The following is a 23,170-nucleotide window of genomic DNA, read 5'->3' as shown; positions in this document are numbered from 1 at the left end:
CCCCGCCCCAGGGACATTTGGATTTGGTAATGTCTGGAGAGATTTTTAGCTGTCCCAGCTTGGTGGTGGTGGTGGTGGTGGTTGGTTGTGAGGAGGACTGGCATCTAATGGCTAGAGGTTAGGGACACTACGCTAAGCATCATGCACAGGGCATGACCCAAAGAATCATTCTGACCCAAAATGTTAATAATGCTGAAGTTCAGAGCTCGATTTTCATCTTTCCTCAGACCATGCTTCCCAGATCTTGCACACATTGTTCTCTTTGCCTAAAATATTCAGGCTACTTTCTCTTTACCTTTTTATTTCCCTTTACCTTTTTACCTATTATCCTCCTTTACCCTTGTCCTTTCCTCTTTTTTTCTCGTCTTCTCTAACTCCCACACACCCTTCGTTAACCCTCTTATAGTGGCTTTACAGACTCTTCCTCCCAGATGAATGTTACTCTTATGGAGCGCTAAAGAATATTAGTAGCAATTTCACCTGCATTTGTATGTGTTCGATTACCCCCTCCACCACCAACTCCAGGTGGGTAGATGTCATCTAGCTTATATTTACCACAGTATCCCCAGCAGCTAGCACAGAATGCACACTTAATAGCTTCACTTACAAAAGCGAAATAATACATACAAACTCTTTAGCACAGTGCTTGAATCACAATAAATGCAGATACCGAGGCATTGTAGTTTGTGGACAGGAAAGGGGGGCTCCGGCTGTCTCATTTTAGCGCCTCCCAGCCTTTCATAACCTCGGTCTGAGAAACAACTCCTCCTCCCCACAAGTAAGCAGCAATTGCTGCGCCTGCACTTTCCTGGTTCCACCGCTAACCAGGCTGCCGGAAGCACTTTCCTCTTTCGCATCGGCCCGCCTCAGGTGGGGTAGATACTACGCATGCTCTATGTTCGTGTCTCATCCTCCCGCCCACCGGTGCCCAACCAAAGAGGAGAGCGCAAAACTTGCCAATACGCCTGCGCGAGCGGACGTGCCCCGGAAGCAGTTCTTTGGCCCTGTGACACGTAGCAACGGGGCTGATTCAGGGTCTGAAATAGAGTTTGGGGGTTGTTTGGAACTGCTGAAGCTACTGCCTTCGCCGCCAGCGCAGCCTCGGAGTTTGGTGAGTGACCCAGGCCCGTGGCACACTATTCAGCTTCTCTCCACACCTGTGCAAATGGGCTTCTTGCGGTCTTTCGGCGCCGCGCCCTGGTCCTTTCGCTCAGACCCTCGGTCCGGTTCAAGTCCTTGCCCTGACGCGGGCCCCTGCACCTCAGGCGCGACCTTCCAAGATTCTGCACTTTCCTGGCAGGCTGCAGGTCTTATTTTGCAAGGAAGCAGTCGCGTTGTCAGCTGTAAAGCCCTGTCCTAAGGTGAAAAATCATCTTTGTTGTTATTGATATTTTAGACCCCTTATGGAACCACAACTCCCACGACCTCGCCCCTAATGGAAGGCTCCTTAAGGTGGAGTTGTCTTACTGGGCCGCAACTTAAAAAATAGACATTTTCTTACTCTGTCACCGCCACCGCCCTTCAAGTGCTGCGTTCCTCCCCCTCCCCCCCCCCCGAATTACTGAAAAAATATTTGTTGTGTTCTGTATTTGCTTAAGCAGACTGCCAGGAACGAATTCAGTAGAACTTTGGGTATAAGCAGTATGTACCATTTCTCTTTTATTACAGATTATTTGCGATGTCAGGCTTTGAAAACTTAAACACGGATTTCTACCAGACAAGTTACAGCATCGATGATCAGTCACAGCAGTCCTATGATTATGGAGGAAGTGGAGGACCCTATAGCAAGTAACTTTTCACCTTTGGCAATTAATTTAGTCTACATTGCAGTGAAAACCCATATTTAGGATACTTGGTTCTGCCTAAAACAATGTGTGAACATGTCCTTTATCAGGAGTATGATCTTTCATGCATAATCTTCTTCCTCTAGAGAGATATGTGACACTGGCTTGGGTTTGAAGCCAGTTGCTTGCTCTATTTGGAGTTGAGTATCTTCTGCAAAATCTTCAGGTGTACCATGAAGGGAAAAGTAACTTGTTGGAAGAACTGTTTTCTAGTAACAGTATTTATGTTTTTAAATGATGATGGGAGCTTCAGGTACCTCGGAGATAGGCTGTTAATTCATGGGACAGTGAAAAAATAAAATATTTTGGTAGTAGTTAAATCAGTCCAACTTGAGACTTTTATCAGTGCTAATTGAAAGTGCTTAGTGACATTATTTAATGATGTAAGCTCCCTATTATGAATAATCAGGTGATTTTCATACAGCAGTTGATAATCATTTTTATTACTCCTCGTTACTCCTTTTTCTGAAACCCTTATGGTCAGTACCACACATGTTATAAGTTGCATACTGAGGAGGTTAACTCAAAGCCATTAGTCTCTGAACATTAAAAAAAAAAAAAAAAAACGATCTTTTTATAGTACCTGGTGTTTGTGACAAAAATATGTGAACTGAAGGCTTTCTAGCAATCTCACCTAGGACATCATCTCCTTAGTTTCTTGGGACCCTAGAGATAATCTTATCAACTTCCTGTCAAATAAAGGAGCTTCCTATACTAGGATTGCTTAAACTTAAGATGGTTCTAGATCACTTTGAGAATCTTATTACAACTGGGCCTCTTTCCCATAAATACATGCTTTCACTCAAACACCCAAATAAATGTGCATATATAACTTCAGACAATTCGTGTGTTATATGATGATCATCCATGGATCCCGAATTTAAAACCTCATAAAGACTGTTCCACGATGAGGGCAGGGGAAGGTTATATATCTGTCAGTTTGTGAGAAACATGCAGTACAAGAATGTGTTTGGATTAGAGTGCTCAAGAATTTAAGAAACAAAACAAAAGTCAAATTCAATGTGGCTCTATAATAGAGTCTGTCTTGGTTAAGCTATCGTTTATAAAACCTATAGTCTCTTCGAGTCTGCTTAATTTGGTATATTCTAAGGCTTTATTTTCTCCTCTAAAACTTAACACATTTGAACAATGGGAGTGAGCATGTCAAAATACCCTCTGTGATTCATTTACCTTTTCTGTTACTTAATTACATACCAATGAGGATTTATCTCTTTTGATAAATTAATGGGCAGAATTGGAAAATTTGTATTGAGATATTTCCATTCATTTATTTACCTAAATATGCATTTATGGTGATTGCTCTGTGTATGGGAGACAGAGTCCATCTAATAAACTCTTGCCTAAAGCAGCAACAGGGCTTTGGAGAACCTGTCTCTGTATGCAGGCCTGTTTTTAACCGAATGGTTTTTATGATTAGAACTCAACAGAACTATTCCATTTAGATTGCAGCCTACCAGATTTATCTATCTCTGCTTTTTTGTCCTGTCCACATTTTCATCACTTAAAAGGTGTGACTTATAGTCTCATTCCATGTAACAATCATTTCAGTTCTCTACACAGCAATTTAGATATTCTGAACAACTTGTTGCTGACTGTTCTCACAGTGTCATTCCAACCAAATCATGTACCAGTAAGCATTGCTTCAGTACTAGTGAAGAAGTTTTATTCCGGGTGATTATATAACCATTATTGCTGTAAGCTTGAGTTTATAGACGATGCCTGGGAAAACAAGAACCCTAATATATTAACAGTAATAAATTTGAGTTTCTGAGATTTATTTTTTAAAAACTGGACTCTTCTCTGTGTACCTTCAAGTAGATCTGCAATATAATGACATTTTAAACGTCCATCTCAGTTAACCAAATAATGTTTTGTTGAATTTGCTAATTTGGTAACAAAGATCCGCTAATAACTTTAAGCTCGCCATTGGTGAAAATCTAGGTGCAAATAGCATATTACTTGCATTGCCTTTACATTTTTAACTTGACTTGTTATTAGTACACAGTTCTGCATTTGCCATAATGAAGTCAGCTTTAACATTTTGTGGTTTCTTCTATAGGTGTTTCACAAGTATCATTCATACATCCATCCATTCACCAAAAAAAAAACAAAAACAAAAAAAAGTGTAAAAGGCCCTTTGTTCATAATCTGTTGAGTTATATGAATGGAAAATTGGATAGATTCCACATTGTATTCCAGATATGCTTATGAAATATATCATAATACCAAGTCACATTTTTTAAAGTATGAAAGGTTATTTTTTTTCTTCTTTGACTTGCCTGATAGTATCTTTATGGAATATCTGAGGATTTCCATGAACTTAGGTAACCAACCCAATATGTTAAGAGGGTTTGTCTTGTTATTGGTTCAGAGTACTTACGAGAGCGTTGATTTAGTATCTGCTGCTGCTTCTGCCATGAAAGTATGTTGTTTTAGCCTATAAAGATCATGTCTCACATACCATGTTTTAGTTTAAAACCAGCAGGAGCAAGTCAGAAATTTTTCTGAATAGATCCTGCCAGAAAAGGAAAATAGTAAAATTCTATGATGTTGTCATTCTCACCTTTCCTCTTGAAGATGGAATGATGGTGCCACCTTTGAAACAATCAATTGCTTGCAGCATTTTTCTTCCTTACATGAAATTTATGGGTCTATATCAGCAGCTCTCAAAATTTAGACTGTAGACTGCAGAGGGTCCTTGAGACTCTTCTGAGATTCTTTAAGGTCAAAGTTATTTTCATAGCAATACTAAGATATCATATACCTTTTTGGGTATGTTAACATTTGCAGTGCTGTTGCAAAAGTATTGATTGGTAAAACAACTGGTACCCAAGTATGAATCAAGGTAGTGGCATCAAGTTGTCCTAGTAGTCATCGTATTCTTCATCACTCTATAGACTTGTTAGAGAGTTGGCCGGGAGTCAATTTCATTTAAGGATTCTGTTGAGGAAGCAGTAAGAATTATCATTGTATTAAATCTTGACCCTTTAGTACACATATTTTTTTTTTTTTTTTTTGTATTTTTTTAGTAGAGACGGGGTTTCACCGTGTTAGCCAGGATGGTCTCCATCTTCTGACCTTGCGATCCACCTGTCTCGGCCTCCCAAAGTGCTAGGATTACAGGCTTGAACCACCGCGCCCAGCCTATTTCTTTAATATTCTTTGTGACGAAATTTAGTATTTACTACATACTAAAATATAATTACTATCTCTACGAAAAGCACCTGTGCAAGCTGAACTGGCTGTTATTTCATGAAGACCATTTTTATTTGAAAGAACAACAGATAAACTGTGGTTATTCAGACCATTTTTATTTGAAAGAACAACAGATAAACTATGGTTATTCAGACTTGAGCATTCGGCAGATATTTTCTCAAAAACGAATAAAGAGAGCCTCACCCCAAGGAAAACAACTGACATTATGGCTATAAGAATTTAAATGGGAATTAGACTAAAGGTTTTCTAAGGCTTCTCAGCTCTCATTTTTAAGAATATCTTTTAAAATAATTATTTTACATCTGTGTTTCTTAGTATATCATTAGATTAGTCCCATCAAGAAGCTGGATTTTTTTCAAAACACAATGGAACAGATGTTTAAAGATGTGGCTTCAGTATCCTTCTCTTCCCTCTTGCCATTGTCACTAAAATAGCTGTGATAAAGCTTTCCCTCTAGATGCAGGGTTTGCGATAGCACATATCAAATGAGACAATAAGTGTATAACTACTTTGAGAAATAGTACTTTGAAAAAATATTATTCAAATGCAAAGTGTACTAAAAATGTTTTGTTATATTCAACAAGTGCTCACAAAGCAAAACTTGATTTGTCCACTCTGTTTTTAAATTGATGGTTTTCTTAAAGAGATTTGTTCACTTGCCAAAAGTAACATACTGTGAAGAGGAAAGAAGAATGATGATTCAATGGCTATCCAAATTACAGTGAAAAATTATATAACATGTATTACAAAGTTTGATATCCTAAGGTTTCATTCAGTCTTAGCCGTAGATTTTATTTCATAGTGTATCTTCATATTGTATATATCCACTAAGGGAGAAAAATAGACATAATTTTTACATTTTCATTTGTTGACCTCCTAACCTTTAACAGTTGTTAAAATGCTTAGTGCTACATAAGTGAATATTGGTTTCATTAAGAAGATTTTCTATAAAAATTGTGAGTTTTTATTGTAGATAATCAGCTTGATATTAGTAATCATTTCAACCATGATTTATAAAAATTGGCAAAGTTTGTATCTTAGGAATTGCACAACTAAGGTTCTTTAGCTGTCAAATGAAAATTTAGGAATTTAAGGGATATTAACTGTACAGAGTTGAAATACTTCTGAAAAATTTGACTTTCTTTCATTTATAGACAGTATGCTGGCTATGACTATTCGCAGCAAGGCCGATTTGTCCCTCCAGACATGATGCAGCCACAACAGCCATACACTGGGCAGATTTACCAGCCAACTCAGGCATATACTCCAGCTTCACCTCAGCCCTTCTATGGAAACAACTTTGAGGATGAGCCACCTTTATTAGAAGGTAAGATTGGTTGCAACACTTGATAGTACTCAATAGTATTCAGCTGGTTAGTGAAAATTAATCTTAACTTGGAGAAATTGTATTTTCCTTTAAAAAAAATCTTGTAGAAAAAAGTCTTCTGCTAAACAACTCATTTTAAACAGAGTATGTGTGAAACCACATTGGGCCAGAAGGGACCAGATTTTTAATAGATCTTTTAATAGTGATAGTAAAGTATGTTACTCTGTCAGCATTGACTTTTTACTTCAGGTTATTGGCCAAATTCTACTAGTGGAAAAAGTGAGAAGAAAAAGCATGACATCATTATTCTATGTGGAAATAAACTGGCAGAACTAGTGACATCACTAGAAAAATGGTGATTTTCAAACTGTATTCCAAAACCTAGGAAGAGGTAGTTCTGAACATTTTTTTTGAACTAGATACTCTTTGAAAATCTAATGAAAGGTATGAACACTCTCCTCAGAAAAAATGCACACATATGCATAGAGACGTAGTTTTGTATACAGTTAAATGGGCCCCCAGGTATTCCTGAAGCCCCAGGTAAAGAACCTTTTACTGTTAACCGTTTTTGTATATTCTTTGCTATGCAGTCATGCCTAAGGGATGTAGTAACTGTCTTTTTCATCAGATCCATACCCTTTTCCAACACCAATCCAGAAATGACATATTTGTGGGATGAGTACCACATTAAGACTGGCATAGAGAACTCACTAAAATAGTATCAGCCAGGCCAGGCACAGTGGCTCAACACCTGTAATCCCAGTGCTTTGTGAGGCCGAGGCTGGGAGGATCTCTTGAGACCAGGAGACCAGGCTGAGCAACACAGCAAGACCCCATCTCTACAAAAAAGAGAAAAAAAAAGGAAAGAAAAAAAATAGCTCTATGTTGTGGCACACACCTGTGGTCCCAGCTACTCGAGAGGCTAGGCAGGAATATCACATGAGTTCAGGAGTTTGAGGCTATAGTGAGCTATAATCATGCCCCTGCACTCCAGCCTGGGTGACAAAGAGAGAACCTATCACAATAATGATAATAATAATAATGTCATCCAATATTGCTAGATCCTTTTTTGATGCTATCCATGTCATTTTGTCTCCCATTTCAACATAGATTTTGATCAATTAAAAATACATCACAAATCCTAATTAACTTTTAAATTTTCTTTCTCCTTAGAGTTAGGTATCAATTTTGACCACATCTGGCAAAAAACACTAACAGTATTACATCCATTAAAAGTAGCAGATGGCAGCATCATGAATGAAACTGATTTGGCAGGACCAATGGTTTTTTGCCTTGCTTTTGGAGCCACATTGCTACTGGTAAGATTTTCATTTCAGCCTTCAGGGTGCAATTAAAGAACAACCTTTAAATTGTAAATGTTCTACCAAAAGCCATTTTGAAACTCTGCTTTACACCTCAAGTCTTTGATGTGTTTGGAATAGTACTGAGTTGCTTGTGTTTATGCCTGTTCGTTAGTTCTCCATCTATAGTAAGTGTAGCATGTTTTAAAAATCATTTCTTGTTCTAAGAAATGATTCAATTATTAGGGGAAAATAAAATAGTAAACAACAGGTATAGCTCCAGTCCCTCATTAGGATTCTGTCTTTTCAGAGGTTACTTACAGTTTTTACGCTATTGCTTTTTTTTTTAATTTTTTTTTAAAAATCACTAAACCTTGGTTAATGTTTTGTTATAGTCATACTGATGATTACTTTTCCATATATTATTTTCCCAATTTATCACCTTCCCAAGAATGTTAAGGCATATTGAAAACAGAAAAGTTGTAAAGATAATTGTTAATATTTATTTTATCTTATGTCTCTGAATTATAAGAGATAACTACTTTAATGTATAGAAGATGGGATTTTTAGTCATAAGAGCTGGGCTTGAACAGAGTGCTCCTTATCTGCCCGTGGCCACATCATTTAATCCTTCAGTTTCCTCTCATAGAAAATAATCCTGTCCTGCTTATCTAGCAAGATTATTCTGAAGATGAAACAAGACAGGTTATGTGAGAACACATTGAAAAGTTAAAAACACTGTACAAGTGTGAGTTTTTTTATCACTACATGAATGAATTCATCAATGAACTCAGCTTTTTCAAACTTCTGCACTTTTAATCAAGTATTTACAAATAATCTAATAAATGTCCCAACAATTTTTTTACTTAACATAAACTGTAGAGGCATTCTCCTAATTTAGTTTTATATGACAAAAATTGGATAAATCAGTAGCTTTTTGAAGGCTTTTCTGTAAACTGGTTTTAGTGATAGTGTGACCTGAATACAAAGTTTGTTGTTCACAAACTTGACTAACAGTAGGATAATTCCAATTTAGCTAATCTTTGCAGTGCTTAAACTGCTTATTGTTGTCTTTTCTTAATCAAAGGACTGTATAAATCAGCCAATAATTTGGAAAAATTAAAAAAATATATCTTCCATTATATTCTTCTTGTCATTTCTTCTGTCCTCCTCTCAGAACCCTGGCTTCCTGTTTATCCTGGCTTCCCTTCCCCTTGCTCCTCTAACACCCATATAAAGTGAATCATAAGATTTCTTCTTAGAAAGTTTATGACTACCTCCACCAATGAGATTTAATTGCTTGGGGGTATTTTTGGTGGAATTAGGTACTTTCAACTGATATAACTGTTATTTAAATATTCTGAGTGGCTTCCCTCTTCTTGTCTCTAGTTTATTTGCCTAAAATCATTCAGAGTTCTTTTTAGAAACCTTACTATTTTGAGTGATTCTGCTATGCTTTTGTGTCTTTGTTCACTTCTGTGCCAAGCCTGCACGCTAACTGGAAAATGGAGAACCAAATATCTGTGTACTTTAAAGTTACAAAGAATATAACAAGCCAGTCTGCTCAGTCTTTTACTTCTCTACATAAAGAATAGATTAGTAGATTTTGATGTTCATGAATTATTTCCTACCTGTACTGATTCAGGTGAAATAAGGCCAGAAATAACTTATTTTTTGCCCTTTAACCTGTAATCTTCTTCTTTACCCATAGGCTGGCAAAATCCAGTTTGGCTATGTATACGGGATCAGTGCAATTGGATGTCTAGGAATGTTTTGTTTATTAAACTTAATGAGTATGACAGGTGTTTCATTTGGTTGTGTGGCAAGTGTCCTTGGATATTGTCTTCTGCCTATGATCCTACTTTCCAGCTTTGCAGTGTTATTTTCTTTGCAGTAAGTACTGTTCTTTATTTTGGGGGTTGATTGACCAATTCTGTGTAGTAGGATTCACCTCATCTTCAGTTTGAGATAAATCACTGATTCAGCAAACATATCAGATAGTGCCTCTTGTAGTAGGGATGGTGCCAAATGGTTTTGGATGAAGAACAATGGTAATGAGAATAAATTTTAAAACCTTTATACCATCTCTGTTTTACCCATGATGAGGAATTTCACTAGTTTTGTGTTTACTTACCATTGTCATAGTGGTAACAAATTGAACAGGGTGATTGTTAAATATTACATGAGAAAGGTCAAGTCATTATTGTTCAAATTATGCTTACCCTCTTTGGTGTTTTCTAGATCCACCTAATTTATTGAAACTGTTGGACATATGTCAAATGTATGAGTAATAAATACATACTCTATTGGGCAGCTTTTTAACTGGAAATGAAACATATTCTTTTTATGACAAGAGACTTATCAGCCTACGGTGTTTCTCAGATAGATGTACTTGTAAGCAGCTTTAAATATGTGTAATTTTTAAATGATATTTTATGTTAGGTTAAAAGGAAAGGTATGGCTGGGCATGGTTGCTCACACCTGTAATCCCAGCACTTTGGGAGGCCGAGGTGGGCAAATCACCTGAGGTCGGGAGTTTGAGACCAGCCTGACCAACATGGAGAAACCCTGTCTCTACTAAAAATACAAAATTAGCTGGGCATGGTAGCGCATGCCTGCAATCCCAGCTACTCTGGAGGCTGAAGCAGGAGAATCACTTGAACCCGGGAAATGGAGATTGCAGTGAGCTGAGATTGCCCCATTGCATACTTCAGCCTGCGTAACAGGAGCGAAACTCTGTCTCAAAAAAAAAAAAAAAAAAAGGAAAGGTATACATTACCACCAATAAGGTTCCTCCTTGTGGCCAGTGTGCAGATTGTCTCAATATAAGATCCTCCTTGTGACTAGTGTTAGACATTACCAGTGGTCAGGCTTTGTTACACTTTGAAAGCTAAAGTGGAGGTTTGGGAGGAGAAGAGACAAATATGTCAATTATTTGTCTGATACAAGAAATTTGGCAAAGTGATGCTTTATACTATTTCTGCTTTGAATAGAAATATTTCATATTTTCAATGTAGAAATCACTCTTATTCATTAAGAATTTATGTATTCCTATTTGAATTTTACAGAAGTTATTTTCTACTAAAACCCTTTTTTCAACTAGGAACAATTTTGCCTCCAAGGGGACATTTGACAATGTCTGATGGGGGTCAAGGGTGCTGCTTGTATCTTATGTATAGAGGCCAGAGATACTGCTGAACATTCTGACAGTGCACAGGACAGCCCCCACAACAAAGATACATCCAGCCTAAATGTTAGTAGTGCCAAGAGTGAGAGACCTTATATTTTTAAAAAGTAAAACAGCTTAAAAAAAACTGTTTATCACATGAAATGATTCGCCATCATTGAATTTACTGTGAGGTACATTTTAGCATTTGAAAAAAAAAGTCCTGATTATTTCTGCATACGTCTACTTGCAGATTTAAAATATATAAATTTAAAATGCTTTAGAATAGGTTATTGTAGTATTCTTACATAACTAATGTCATCTGCTTTTTCTTCTCCTCCCCCCTTTTTCCTTGGTTACAGAGGAATGGTAGGAATCATTCTCACTGCTGGGATTATTGGATGGTGTAGTTTTTCTGCTTCCAAAATATTTATTTCTGCATTAGCCATGGAAGGACAGCAACTTTTAGTGGCATATCCTTGCGCTTTGTTATATGGAGTCTTTGCCCTGATTTCCGTCTTTTGAAAATTTATCTGGGATGTGAACATCAATGGGCCAAATGTACAAAAAGGACCTTGAACTCTTAAATTGGACCGGCGAACTGCTGCAGCGCAACTCTCATGCAGATTTACATTTGACTGTTGGAGTAATGAAAGTAAACGTGTATCTCTTGTTCATTTTTATAGAACTTTTGAATACTATATTGGATTTACCTGCAGTGTGACTAGCTTTAAATGTTTGTGTTTATACAAATAAGAAATGCTAATTCTTTCTGGTTCCTGCAGCCTTTGAAAAACCTTTTTCCTTGCAAATTATAATGTTTTTGATAGATTTTTATCAACTGTGGGAAACCAAACACAAAGCTGATAACCTTTCTTAAAAACAACCCAGTCACAGTAAAGAAGACACAAGACGGCCAGTCGCGGTGCCTCTCGCCTGTAATCCCAGCACTTTGAGAGGCCAAGGTGGGCGGATCGCAAGGTCAGGAGGTAAGACCATTCTGGTCAATACGGTGAAAACCCGTCTCTACTAAAAATACAAAAATTAGCTGGGTATGGTGGTGGGCGCCTGTAGTCCCAGCTACTCGGGAGGCTGAGGCAGGAGAATGGTGTGAACTTGGGAGGCAGAGCTTGCAGTGAGCCGAGATCGCACCACTGCACTCCATCCAGCCTGGGCGACAGAGCGAGACTCCATCTCAAAAAAAAAAAAAAAAAAAAAAGACACAAGACTTACTGCAAAAATATTTTTCCAAGGATTTAGGAAAGAAAAATTGCCTTGTATTCTCAAGTCAGGTACACTCAAAACAAAAAAGTGATCCAAATGTAGAGTATGAGTTTGCACTCCAAAAATTTGACATTACTGTAAATTATCTCGAATTTTTGCTAAAATTCAGAGATACAGGAAGTTCACAATCTACCTTATTGTAGACATGAAAAGAGAACACTTATTTAGATATTAATGTTAACTCAACCTGAGGGACCTGGAATGGTTGCATTAATGCTATAATTGTTGGATCCCCACATTTCCCAAAAAGAAAAAAAATCGCTAACCTTTTTTAAGGGAAATATTCAAAGTTTTACAAAATTCAGTATTGCAGTTATCAATGTAAAGTACATTTGAATGCTTATTAATTAAAACTTTCCCAATTAATTTTAACTGTGTTGTTGAGTTTACTTTTATTAAACTTCTGTTCTCTTTGTCTCTTTTTTAACTAGGCTCTGATTTTGACCCCTAATTTAAGCTTTAAGAATAGAAATCAGCTAATATGGAATCAGACAAAAAGGGGATTAAATGAGAAGCAGTTTGAGTTACATTATTTTATTGTATTAAATGTATTTGATTTATATTGTCATGTTCTCTTGCCAGAGAGAGTGTGTAGGAAAATACTGTATCTTGTATATTGATCATTGGCTTTTTCTAGAAAAACTGGCTCTGATTCTGGACAAAGCTCAGTTGTAGTTATGAGAAAGATAGGGACAGGGAGGAAAATACTGCTTTTTTTTTTTTTTTTAAGAGATTTTCAGACTAAATTAAAAAATGCCAAACTGATGTATCAATGATTCTTTTTTAGAACAAGTTTTCAAAGCATAAAAAGAGGTTGAGAGAAATAACCTATTTATTGATTCACATAAGTATGTTTTTCTTCATTCTTAATCATCTGGAGAAACTCACTTGTCATTCATTTGTTTTGGGCTAGGTTTTCAAAGTTACCAAATTGCTTTAGAAAAGCAATTTGGAAAGCAATTTGACAGGCTTTCCAACTTACCAACAAATTTTTTATTGTAATTCTTGGATAGTACTTTTGTCTTTTTCAATTCATTTGTCTTTTTCAATATAGTTTTTGTTAAGGCAAATGTCTTCCATTAATATCCAAATATTGCTAATAAATGGTAGAAGTGCTTTGGAAATTAAAATTATCTCGCTGTCGGTTAGACTTTAGACTGTTAATCTTCAGCCAAATACCCACATATGGATCAAATTATTTTGTCTTTTGTTGTTTACCCTATCCCCAACAACATTTTTAGTTTAAGTTATTGTAGAGATTTTTTTTGTTGGTGGTAATTTTTTATTTTGCTCCAAAATAATAAGGTGCAAAGCTATTTTATGCTTAACTGTTGCTCTATCAAAACAGCTATGCATTGGAGTTGGAGTTGATGCAAATTTTGTTCCAGAGTTGGATTACATGCAGAGTCATATATAGCCAAAACTTCTCTTATCAAACTCTGTTATGTAGGCATATTTACATATACATTAAAGACTGTTGTACTGTGTTTCAAAAAGTACTATGTGGCTTTTTTTTTTTTTTTTTTGGTCTATCATTGGAATAGATTTCTGTTTCTTCAGTTAAGTACCAGGTAGATTACCTGCTTTGCTTTAGGCCTGTTTTATGCTAAAAGCATACAGGTATCTTTAAACACTAGAGACACTCACCATAGCTAAAAGCTCATCCAGTGATTGTCACCGAGTAACTGAAACTCACTGTGGGAGTGACAGACTGACGCATGCCTTGTCTCCAAATACCGTACTTGTGAGTGGAGTGACAAGTTGACTTATACTAGTGTGTTACTCATGCATGTATACATGCCAAGATCATGTAGCTGACTTTACATTTGGAGTAAATGTATATTTTATGGCATTGCTATAATACTTTGTTTATCAATGGGTATTTTCAAGAGCTGTGTAAGCTTATGGAAATAGACATTCTTTTTCCAGATGTAGTTATGCAGATAATGTAAAGTTCTAGAAATCTTAAGATACTGTCCTTGGATAGTGGCCACCTAATCAAAGAGAGTTTTTTAAAATGTATCTAATGACATGATTTGGGGTAGAATTTAGCATTGTACATTTGGTATTTTGCAAATTTATATTTTTAACCTTAATAGGCATTGCTAAACTCAGATATGCTCCAAAGTTGTCAGTTGTCTCTAAAGTTAAAATTATGCAATTATGCTTGCAGTACGTACTACCTACAGAAAAAGGGAGACTTTCTGATGTAGAGTGTACACTAGATTTCTTTCACATAAATGGAAGAATTTTAAACTTTGGGTAAAGGGAAATTGTACAAGTTAAAATACTACTCTATAGAGATGCTGTATATCATGAAGAGTTACGGGAAATCAAGGCCACATTTGCCATGCTGTTATATAAAGCAGATCTGATGTAGTTACTCACACAAGTTGTTTCCCTTCCTTTGTGGAAAGAAAACAAAAGAAAAAAAATGTATGTATATAGCAAGTATTTAGCCTTTCATAAAGTAGTATGGAAGGTTTTTAAAACAATATAGCAGCTCTCATTATACAGATTGTACAATGAAGCATACTTACCAAAAAGTAGCACTGGGCCTTCCTTCAAAATACTATATAGAGCAAACCTACCCAAACAGTTCCTCATATTAAAGTTGCTGTCACATGCTATCCGCTGACTCGTTTTGTGACATGTCAAATTTCAACTGTTATTTACTACCAAAAACATATAGCAAATGAGTTAAAGAGAGCCTCTTTTTTTTCTTCTTAGAGTGTATTTAGGATTTAGCGGAAGCAGTGTGCCAGTAACAAGGTATCAAGGTTTATTGGAAACGCCTAAAGGAAGAATTGGTTCATGTGCTTTAATGAATACGTAAGAATGATCTGTCATTAGCCTGCCAAGCAAACAGTGTTTGTTTTTATACAGTGTAAATAAAACATAGCCTCACCACCGTCTACAATCTAGGCCGTTATTACTTTGCACCCCTAACGAAGAAAGAATTAACTTTTTAAAGAATTAACTCTGCTTCTCCACCATCCAAATTATTGAAGTTTGAATTGTAGTACATTATTATTACTTGAATTTCGGTAAGTTAATTTGTTCATTAATAATGAAATATCCATTTTGTAACTGGGCAATAGGTAAAATGAAACATTAAATATTTAAATTGTTAATTTCTGTGGATTGGTACTTAGTCAAACTTGTGTTATTATTAACAAATATGTATCTTAGGATGGTGACCATCAAAACCAGAGAATGCAATTTCATAGTATGCAGTTCTGATTTTGCATCACAGGTGGAAATATTTCTGCTGCCCTTGAGCACAAAGTTCCTACTCTGCTTAATGAAGAACATTATCTGCTGATGGAGCACAATGTCCTGTGTTTGTGTAAATAAATTAAAATGATTACATACTCAAATGAAGACTAATTAAATAGAGAGCTGTTCTAATTTAAAAGCACAAATACTTTGTTGAGCACATTAGGTTCTAAAAATCGGATATTACATTTTTTGTGAGCTTAACTAATTAGGCTTACCTTGCATATATGAATTTGGTTTATTTCTGCAACTAGCACTAAATCTGCTGATTGCTTGCAGAGTGATTAATTATGCATTAAGGTGTTTTCAATAGCTTATCAGCACTTGTGGCACACACAAATGAATAAAGAAAAAAATGAGAAAACGAAGTACTCAGCAGAAACATTAACATGCTTGTAAATTATACTTTTAATCTAGTTGGATGACTTTTATTTTCCTACAAACGGAAAAAATATAGTTATTTTATATTTTCCTAGTTAGAATATAATGCAAAGGAGTGTCTTTGTAAAAGTTAATGACACGTTTACTTTCAGTTATCAGTTTCATGGTCTGATAATACTGGAGAACTTGGTAGAGTCTTTAGGCAATGAATGGCACTAAAAGCCCTGTTGTTTTCTGTGTTTTAATTTTTAATTTTCGGAATGTAAAATCTTTTTCCTTTTCTAGGTACACCATCATCATAATACCTCCACACAACAATAAAAAGCAGATTGTTGATAAGCTGTTTCAAAATGGATGACCCTCAAAAATATTATGCCAAGTTAAAAAAAAAAAAAAGCCAAATACAAAAGGCCACATGTCGTGTGATTCCATTTATATGAATATCTAGAAAAGGCCAGTCCATAAAGACAAAGCAGATAAGGAGTTGCCAGAAGGTGGTAGTGGGGATTGATGGCAAATGAGGCAGGAGGGAACTTTTTGAGTGGTGATGGCTGCACGACTGTATGTTTACTAAGTGTATACTAAAATAGGTGGATTTTTTGGTATGTAAATTATATGTTAATAAACTTTTTAAAAAACATGGAAAGGGGAATGGGAGGCAGAGCAACCACCAGAACATCTATGTTTCTAGAGTTCAAGAGAAGGATTTTAGGATAGATTTAAATAGAGACTAAAATATATACAGTACCTTTTCCCAGAAGAATATTAATACTAAACAAGTGAAATTGCCCCTCTGTCCCCAAATTTCATTCCCCCCATAACTGCCTTTAAATAGATTAGCATACATTTTATCGACTATACACACGAGAACCCAGTTCTTAGTGACTTGTGTACACAAGAATACATACATGCACATACCTTTTAAATTTGTTTTTATTGAATTAAAATCATATAACAAAATTTACCATTTAAACCATTTTAAAGTGTACAATTCAATGTTTTTTAGTATATTCACAATGTTGTACAATCATCACCCACCACTATTTTCAGAATATTTCTATCATCCCCCTACCCCCACCCCACAAAAATCCTCTATATATCAATTTGCCCCTCCCTCCATATCCTGACGATACTAATCTTTTTTTCTGTCTCTGGGTCTGCTTATTCTGGACATCTCATAGACATAGAAGCATGTACTATGTGGCCTTTTGTTTCTGGCATCTTTGAGTTTACATAATGTTTTCAAAGTCTCTTGTTTTTAAACTTAACAGTCTGTTATGGGCATTATTATATATGCTGAACATTGAGACTTACTTCATTTTCTTTAATGGCTGGATATCATTTTATTAAGTGAACGGAGTTTAATTTACTTAGCCCCCTATTGTTGGACAATTGATGTTTTTGTACTTTTTTAGAAAACTAAGTTGTGCAGCTTTGCTGTTGGCATTTTTATAACTAGATTATCACATTTGCTGTTCATTGTGCTCAGGTTGATCATTATTGTAAACTCGATTTAAATTATTTTCTTTTTTTTTTTTTTGAGACAGAGTCTCACTCTGTCACCCAGGCTGGAGTGCAGTGGCGCCATCTCAGCTCACTGCAACTTCTGCCTCCCAAGTTCAGGTGATTCTCCTGCCTCAGCCTCCCAAGTAGCTGGGTAACAGGCTCCCGCCACCATGCCCAGCTAATTTTTCTATTTTTAGTAGAGACAGGGTTTCACCACGTTGTTCAGGCTGGTCTCAAACTTCTGACCTTGTGATTCACCTGCTTAGGCCTCCCAAAGTGCTGGGATTACAGGCATGAGTCACCATGCCTGGCCAATTTAAATTCTTAAAATATCAATATTTTTATTTCCTAAGTTTTTTTTAGTGTGAGTATAGTTTTCTGTTCGTTGTTGAAGCATGAAAATCACATCCATGTTTGTACAAGGCATTGCTCTTTGGTTTTCAACTATCTCAATGTTTTTCTACTACTCTCTAACTGGAATATGAATAATGTCAAACAGATGATAAGCACCCCCTACCTCAAATTATTCCCACGTTGGAAGAGAAGACTTTATTCAAAGGAAGCCACCTTTTCTTTTTTTTTTCTTCCTATTTAGAAGAGTCATTCTGACAGTGTAATTTTTAGGTCACTGTCTTTACATAGCTTTCTAAGAAATTCTGAAGTAATCCCATTTTAAATTTCCTGATTGGGTCTGTATGCCCACCGAATTTAGTCATTTCATGCTGCCCTTAATATTTGACTTATTGTGCTTGAATTGTATCAATACTCAATGCTAACGATAAAGTCAAATGTATAGCATGATCTGACAGCGGCTTTGCTCAAGTTAGGCCTTATTGCCCAATTTGTTCCTATTTAAATTCCTAAGCATTAAGTTTTACCACAGTAAGAAAATTAAAAGCAACACCTCAAATTCAGACATCTGCATAAATCATTTTGTTATATAAATTTGTATTGAGCTTTAAGAGTTGAATTTCTTAGTCAAATGATTTAAAATGCTGCATTTGTTGTTGTTTTTTGTTTGGATGTGGTTGTTTTGAGGGCATTTGGGTATTCTATTCATAATGTTCTGCAGGCTATAGAGAGGCTTGCTTTCTAATACACATCCCTTGGCCAAAATGCTTATTTAGGTACTCCTCACGTGTCTGGGTCTGTCACAAAGTCGTACTTAACCCAGGCTCAATTTGTATCTCCTCTTTAGATCATGTTCTGTTCTGACCCTGGTTTAGATCACAGTCTTCTGATGAGATAACTTGGTTTTGACATTTTCTGTAATAGAGCCAATCATTTCTGTGCTTTGAATAAAAGATTAAACTGCATCTCCAATGAGGTGAAGGGTGTTTAGACATGGTTACATTGATCGTCTACTTTGAACCAAAGTTAGAATTTAATATTTGACATGAGTCACACTGACTTTCTGTTTCTGTTCATGTAAAATAAGGGAGAATCATTTATGAGCAAACCGTGGAGGCTCTGTCTTAACCAGGAGTCAGCTATAGGAAGAATGGAAGCTAAGGTGACAGTGTGAAAGTCAAGACTGGATTGAAGGTGCTAGGGAGGAATCGGGCCTTACAAAAACCAACAGAAGAAAGATTGGGAGAGATTGTGCTAAGATGTGCTGGAGAATTTGTTTTAATATTTATACTATATTATGTAAACATTGATTTTAAAAGTTTAGTGTATCAAAATAAAGCCTATGTACATGGCATAAAAGCAGTAACTACTAAAAATAAGCAGCAGAAAGATATGTGAATGCTTTAAATCAATTCTCAAACTCAACTCTAAAGCAGTTTTAAAATATTCACATAACATAAGCCCATTCTTGCTAATATTAATTTAACATGTCTGGAAAACCTCAAAAATCCATTATAGTCCTAGTGTTGGTAAATTTTTCTTAATCACAAATTTAAATTTCTCATGTTGCAATTGGAGCTTGGTTCTTTTCTCTTTATTGGAGGTGGGATCACGTCACCATCCTCTGAGACTAAAGCAGGGAACCTGTGGTCCCTAGTCAAGATCTGGAAGAGAGTATTCATTCACTACCATCCTAACAGGCTTCATTTCATCTGCCTCCCCTCCCATGCACACCCCCGATTTCCCCAGACCCATTCCCAGGCTGGTAGTGCTCTAGTTACTGACACTGCTCCAAAAGTCATTTTATATACATTGACAATTACGCTATTCTGATCAGAATAGAGCCTGCGAATTTGAACAGTTAGAGAGCTATAAAAAGCAGGCAGTTTATCAGGATTTTAAAGAAGAAAACTATAGCTAATGCCTAGAGTATGGTTCTATCCCTACCTCTGTCTCTATCCTTGTGATGTCTCACCGTTCTGTTCATAATCTCTTCCTTCCGTTTGATCTTTAGTTGACTCTAATCTAGAAATAAGATGTATTTGTAGCATTTGTTGTGCATCTCAAAGTTTTAAGTTGTCTATTCTCAGTTTTTTGTCAAAAATGAATATTTCATCTTCAAGTGAGGGAAAAAATAATATCAAATATATATTTGCAAGTATAAGGGGAGAAATAAGGACCCTGCTTGAGATTTTCCTGGTTTAGGAACTTGGAAAATGTTTTCCACCCTTGCTCTATGAGTTTTCCCAATGCAGTTCCAAGCCATTAAGTGCCCACTATGAACAAAGTCATGCTTTTGGCTTCCTCCTCAGCAAGCTTAATATTCTCTACTTCAATGTTTTGTTTTTTTGTTTTTGTTTTTCCCTCCACAACTTATTTTCTTTTTCTGATTGCCTTTGGATTAATCTCTAAATCCCTTCCAAATTATTCGTGTCTTTCTTTAATTGTATAGTCCAAATCAGGACATGCATATTCCATGTATCTAATGATAAGTGTGTAAAGGTGACCTCACATCTTTTTTTTGTTGTTGTTGTTGTTGTTGACAGGGTCTTGCTCTGTTGCCTCAGCTGTAGGGCAGTGGTGCAATCATGGCTTACTGCAACCTTAACCTCTTGGGTCGAAGTCCTCCCTCCTCAGTCTGCTGAGTAGCTAGGACCACAGGCACACGTCACCACCACACCTGGAAATTTTTTTTACATATTTTTGTAAAGACAGAGTATCACTATGTTGCTGAGGCTAGTCTTGAATTCCTGGGCTCAAGCAATCCTCCCACCTTAGCCTCCCAATATGCTGGAATTACAGGCATAAGCCACTGTGCCCAACCATCTATTTCCTTTTGTGTAACTAAGTGACACATTTCGTGCGTACTTTTGAACCAGGAGTGGTAAATACATATCTTAGTGCTAACCCTGTTATGGGTAAAAAATGTGGTCAGATTTTCAATAAGCAATTTTTGTGCCTTAATTTTCTCTATATAAAATGAAGAAATTGTATTAGATTCCTTAAAGCATTTCAATTCTGAAATTCTATAAATTCTGAGATGGTAATAAGATTTTAGCTATATTAAAAAAAGAATAAATGCTGATATGGTAAAGTTTTCCCTGAATATATTTTAATTTTATCATGAAATATATATAGTATAGTATATCATCTTTGTGAAAAAAAAAGACAAAACTTTACACATTTTTTTTTTTGTGTGTGTGTGTATACACACACACTTGCCACCTGGGACAAATATTTTACTAAATGAGAGAATTAATGAATTTATAGATGCTGTTTTCAAGCTTCTTAAGTTGATTGGAAGAAGTTTTAACTATACCTTAGAAGGAAAATGTAATTTTGCTACAATAACGCTTAATGTAATTTTGACTTTTAAATATTTTGTCCTTGGCTGGGTGTAATGATTCACACCTGTTATCCCAGCACTTTGAGAAGTCATGTGCTTCAGCGTAGGAGTTCGAGACCAGCCTGTAACATAGTAAGACCCTGTCTCTACAAAAATAAAAATAAAAAAAATAGTCAGGCATGGTGGTGTACACCTATAAACCTAGCTACTTCGGAAACTGAGTTGGGAGGATCACTTAAGCCTAACAGGTTGAGACTGCAATGAGTCATAATCACACTGCACTCCAGCCTGGGCGACAGAGGGAGACCCTGGCTCAATCAATAAACAAATAAAATGTTGTCCTTCCAGTCTAATTGCATTGAAAAATATAACTATTAGACAGGCATATCACCCATAGTTCAGAGTTTGATATTCCACCATTAGATTACTTTTTTTTTCTTTTTGGTTCATCAGTGCCTCTCTCAATCTTGTAGTTACCTGATTCACTCTGAAGTACCATCTCTTATTAACACTAGCTTCCTGGGGTGTAACAAGACTCTTCACAAAAAGTCCGGTAACCATTCCTTAGTTCAATAACTAATATATCTTTGAGAAACTGAAAGCTGCGCTGCTCTTGAAGAAAGCAATTGTGTTCATTTCAGCAACATGGAAAGTCCAGGAAAAACCAGTATGACTCTCCAAAGGCAATGCTTATAAAGGATAGGGAGTCTTTTGTGTTGTTCGTTAATGGATTTGATTTTTATATTTATCATAAGATGTAATATATGCAATAAGATAAAAAAATATGGCCGGGCGCGGTGGCTCAAGCCTGTAATCCCAGCACTTTGGGAGGCCGAGATGGGCGGATCACGAGGTCAGGAGTTCGAGACCATCCTGGCTAGCACGGTGAAACCCCGTCTCTACTAAAAATTACAAAAAAGCTAGCCGGGCGAGGTGGCTGGCGCCTGTAGTCCCAGCTACTCGGGAGGCTGAGCCAGGAGAATGGCGTGAACCCGAGAGGCGGAGCTTGCAGTGAGCTGAGATCCGGCCACTGCACTCCAGCCCAGGCGACAGAGCGAGACTCCGTCTCAAAAATATATATATATAATACGATGTACCTTGTATCTAGAGTGAAATGTGAAAAAATATCAAATCTATCTAAAACACCCTGCATATTATGTAATTACATCCCGTATCTTCCCCTCAGAGGTTACTAGTTCATCATTTTGAGCCTTTCTTTATATTTTTACTGCATATGTATCTATTCTTAAAAATTGTAGTATTACTTAGCATGTTTTTTACTTTTGTATAAATGATACAATGCTGTGCTGTTCTTCTGTAACTTGCTTTTTTTCTCCTAATTTCGTGTAGTTCAGTTATGTGAGTACTTAGTGAGGCTCTGTTTACTGGTCTGTATTACACCATGAGTATATCATCACGCATTGATCTGTTTTTCTGCTAATACACGTTATGTTTGTCTCCAGTCTTGCTTTTACAAACAATGGTCTGTAAGCAGTGTATCTACCGTGTGTGCAAGAGTTTCCTTGGGTATCTACATAGGGTTGAAGTGTTACATTTGTATGGGTTTGTGTCTTTTTGCCTTATCCCATAGTCATAAAAGCAGTCTCAATAGTTCTTCTAAAGATTTTAAAGTTTTGCTTTTCACATTTAAAGTTTGTTAGCCTCTTGTTATATGGAGAAGAAATCAATTTCTGGTGTTTTCCCCCATAATGCATAACCAATTGCTCCAACACCATATATTTTATAGTCTCTCCAGGATAGGTACTGTTAAGTTAACCATAAAGCATTTTTCTAGGTTAGTCCTAAAAAAAATGGAACCTTTTCTCTCCTTTAAGGAAAGAATTATCTCTTTTAAAAATTGTCTATATTTTTCTTCCTCCTCTAGCCTCAATCTCTCTACTTTTACCTTAATGGAATCTGCCTTATTAATGGAAAAGATACATGACTTAGAAGAAGTAGTATCTCAGGACAGTGTGATTCCCTATAGCCGAAACCAGGGGTCAGCAAACTTTTTCTGTATCAGACCAGATAACAAATATTTTAGCTTTGCTGGCCAAGAGACAAAATCAAGGACATTATATATAATATCTATACATGTAAAATAGGTGTTATAGATGTAAAATGCATATTATATATAAGAAAGAGAAC

The 23,170-nt window shown here is 36.2% G+C and overlaps 2 protein-coding genes across 5 annotated transcripts in view; one reads left to right on the top strand and one right to left on the bottom strand.

Moving 5' to 3' along the window:
* The window catches only part of KCTD16 (potassium channel tetramerization domain containing 16), a 337,796-nt gene extending 337,002 nt beyond the window's left edge, over nucleotides 1-794 (bottom strand). The window contains exon 1 of the mRNA XM_011939760.1: nucleotides 628-794. The gene's annotated coding sequence lies outside the window, so the exon portion shown is untranslated. The remainder of the gene's footprint in view (nucleotides 1-627) is intronic.
* A 117-nt stretch (nucleotides 795-911) lies between these two features.
* YIPF5 (Yip1 domain family, member 5) lies at nucleotides 912-13,658 on the top strand. Of its 4 annotated transcripts, none has more exons than XM_011939755.1 (6): nucleotides 912-1,111; nucleotides 1,669-1,788; nucleotides 6,236-6,408; nucleotides 7,582-7,727; nucleotides 9,421-9,602; nucleotides 11,238-13,658. In XM_011939755.1, exons 2-6 carry the CDS (start codon nucleotides 1,679-1,681, stop codon nucleotides 11,398-11,400), a joined length of 774 nt encoding a protein of 257 aa, XP_011795145.1. In that variant the 5' UTR covers nucleotides 912-1,111; nucleotides 1,669-1,678; the 3' UTR covers nucleotides 11,401-13,658. The 4 variants fall into 4 exon arrangements, with proteins under 4 accessions (XP_011795145.1, XP_011795146.1, XP_011795147.1 ...); XM_011939756.1 differs by having other exon boundaries at nucleotides 912-1,361; XM_011939757.1 differs by lacking the exon at nucleotides 1,669-1,788 and having other exon boundaries at nucleotides 912-1,361.
* The last annotated feature ends 9,512 nt before the right edge of the window (nucleotides 13,659-23,170 follow it).

Source organism: Colobus angolensis, unplaced genomic scaffold, assembly GCF_000951035.1.
Source record: "Colobus angolensis palliatus isolate OR3802 unplaced genomic scaffold, Cang.pa_1.0 Scaffold183, whole genome shotgun sequence".
Lineage (NCBI taxonomy): Eukaryota > Metazoa > Chordata > Mammalia > Primates > Cercopithecidae > Colobus > Colobus angolensis.
This window is presented reverse-complemented; position numbering and strand designations above follow the sequence as displayed.

Bases quoted from the DNA above. Each gene is read 5' to 3' on its own strand.
- YIPF5 (XM_011939755.1), top strand. From the start codon at position 1,679: ATGTCAGGCTTTGAAAACTTAAACACGGATTTCTACCAGACAAGTTAC. The intron at 1,789-6,235 runs GTAACTTTTCAC...TTTCATTTATAG, and splicing joins AGTGGAGGACCCTATAGCAA to ACAGTATGCTGGCTATGACT. The intron at 6,409-7,581 runs GTAAGATTGGTT...CTTTCTCCTTAG, and splicing joins TGAGCCACCTTTATTAGAAG to AGTTAGGTATCAATTTTGAC.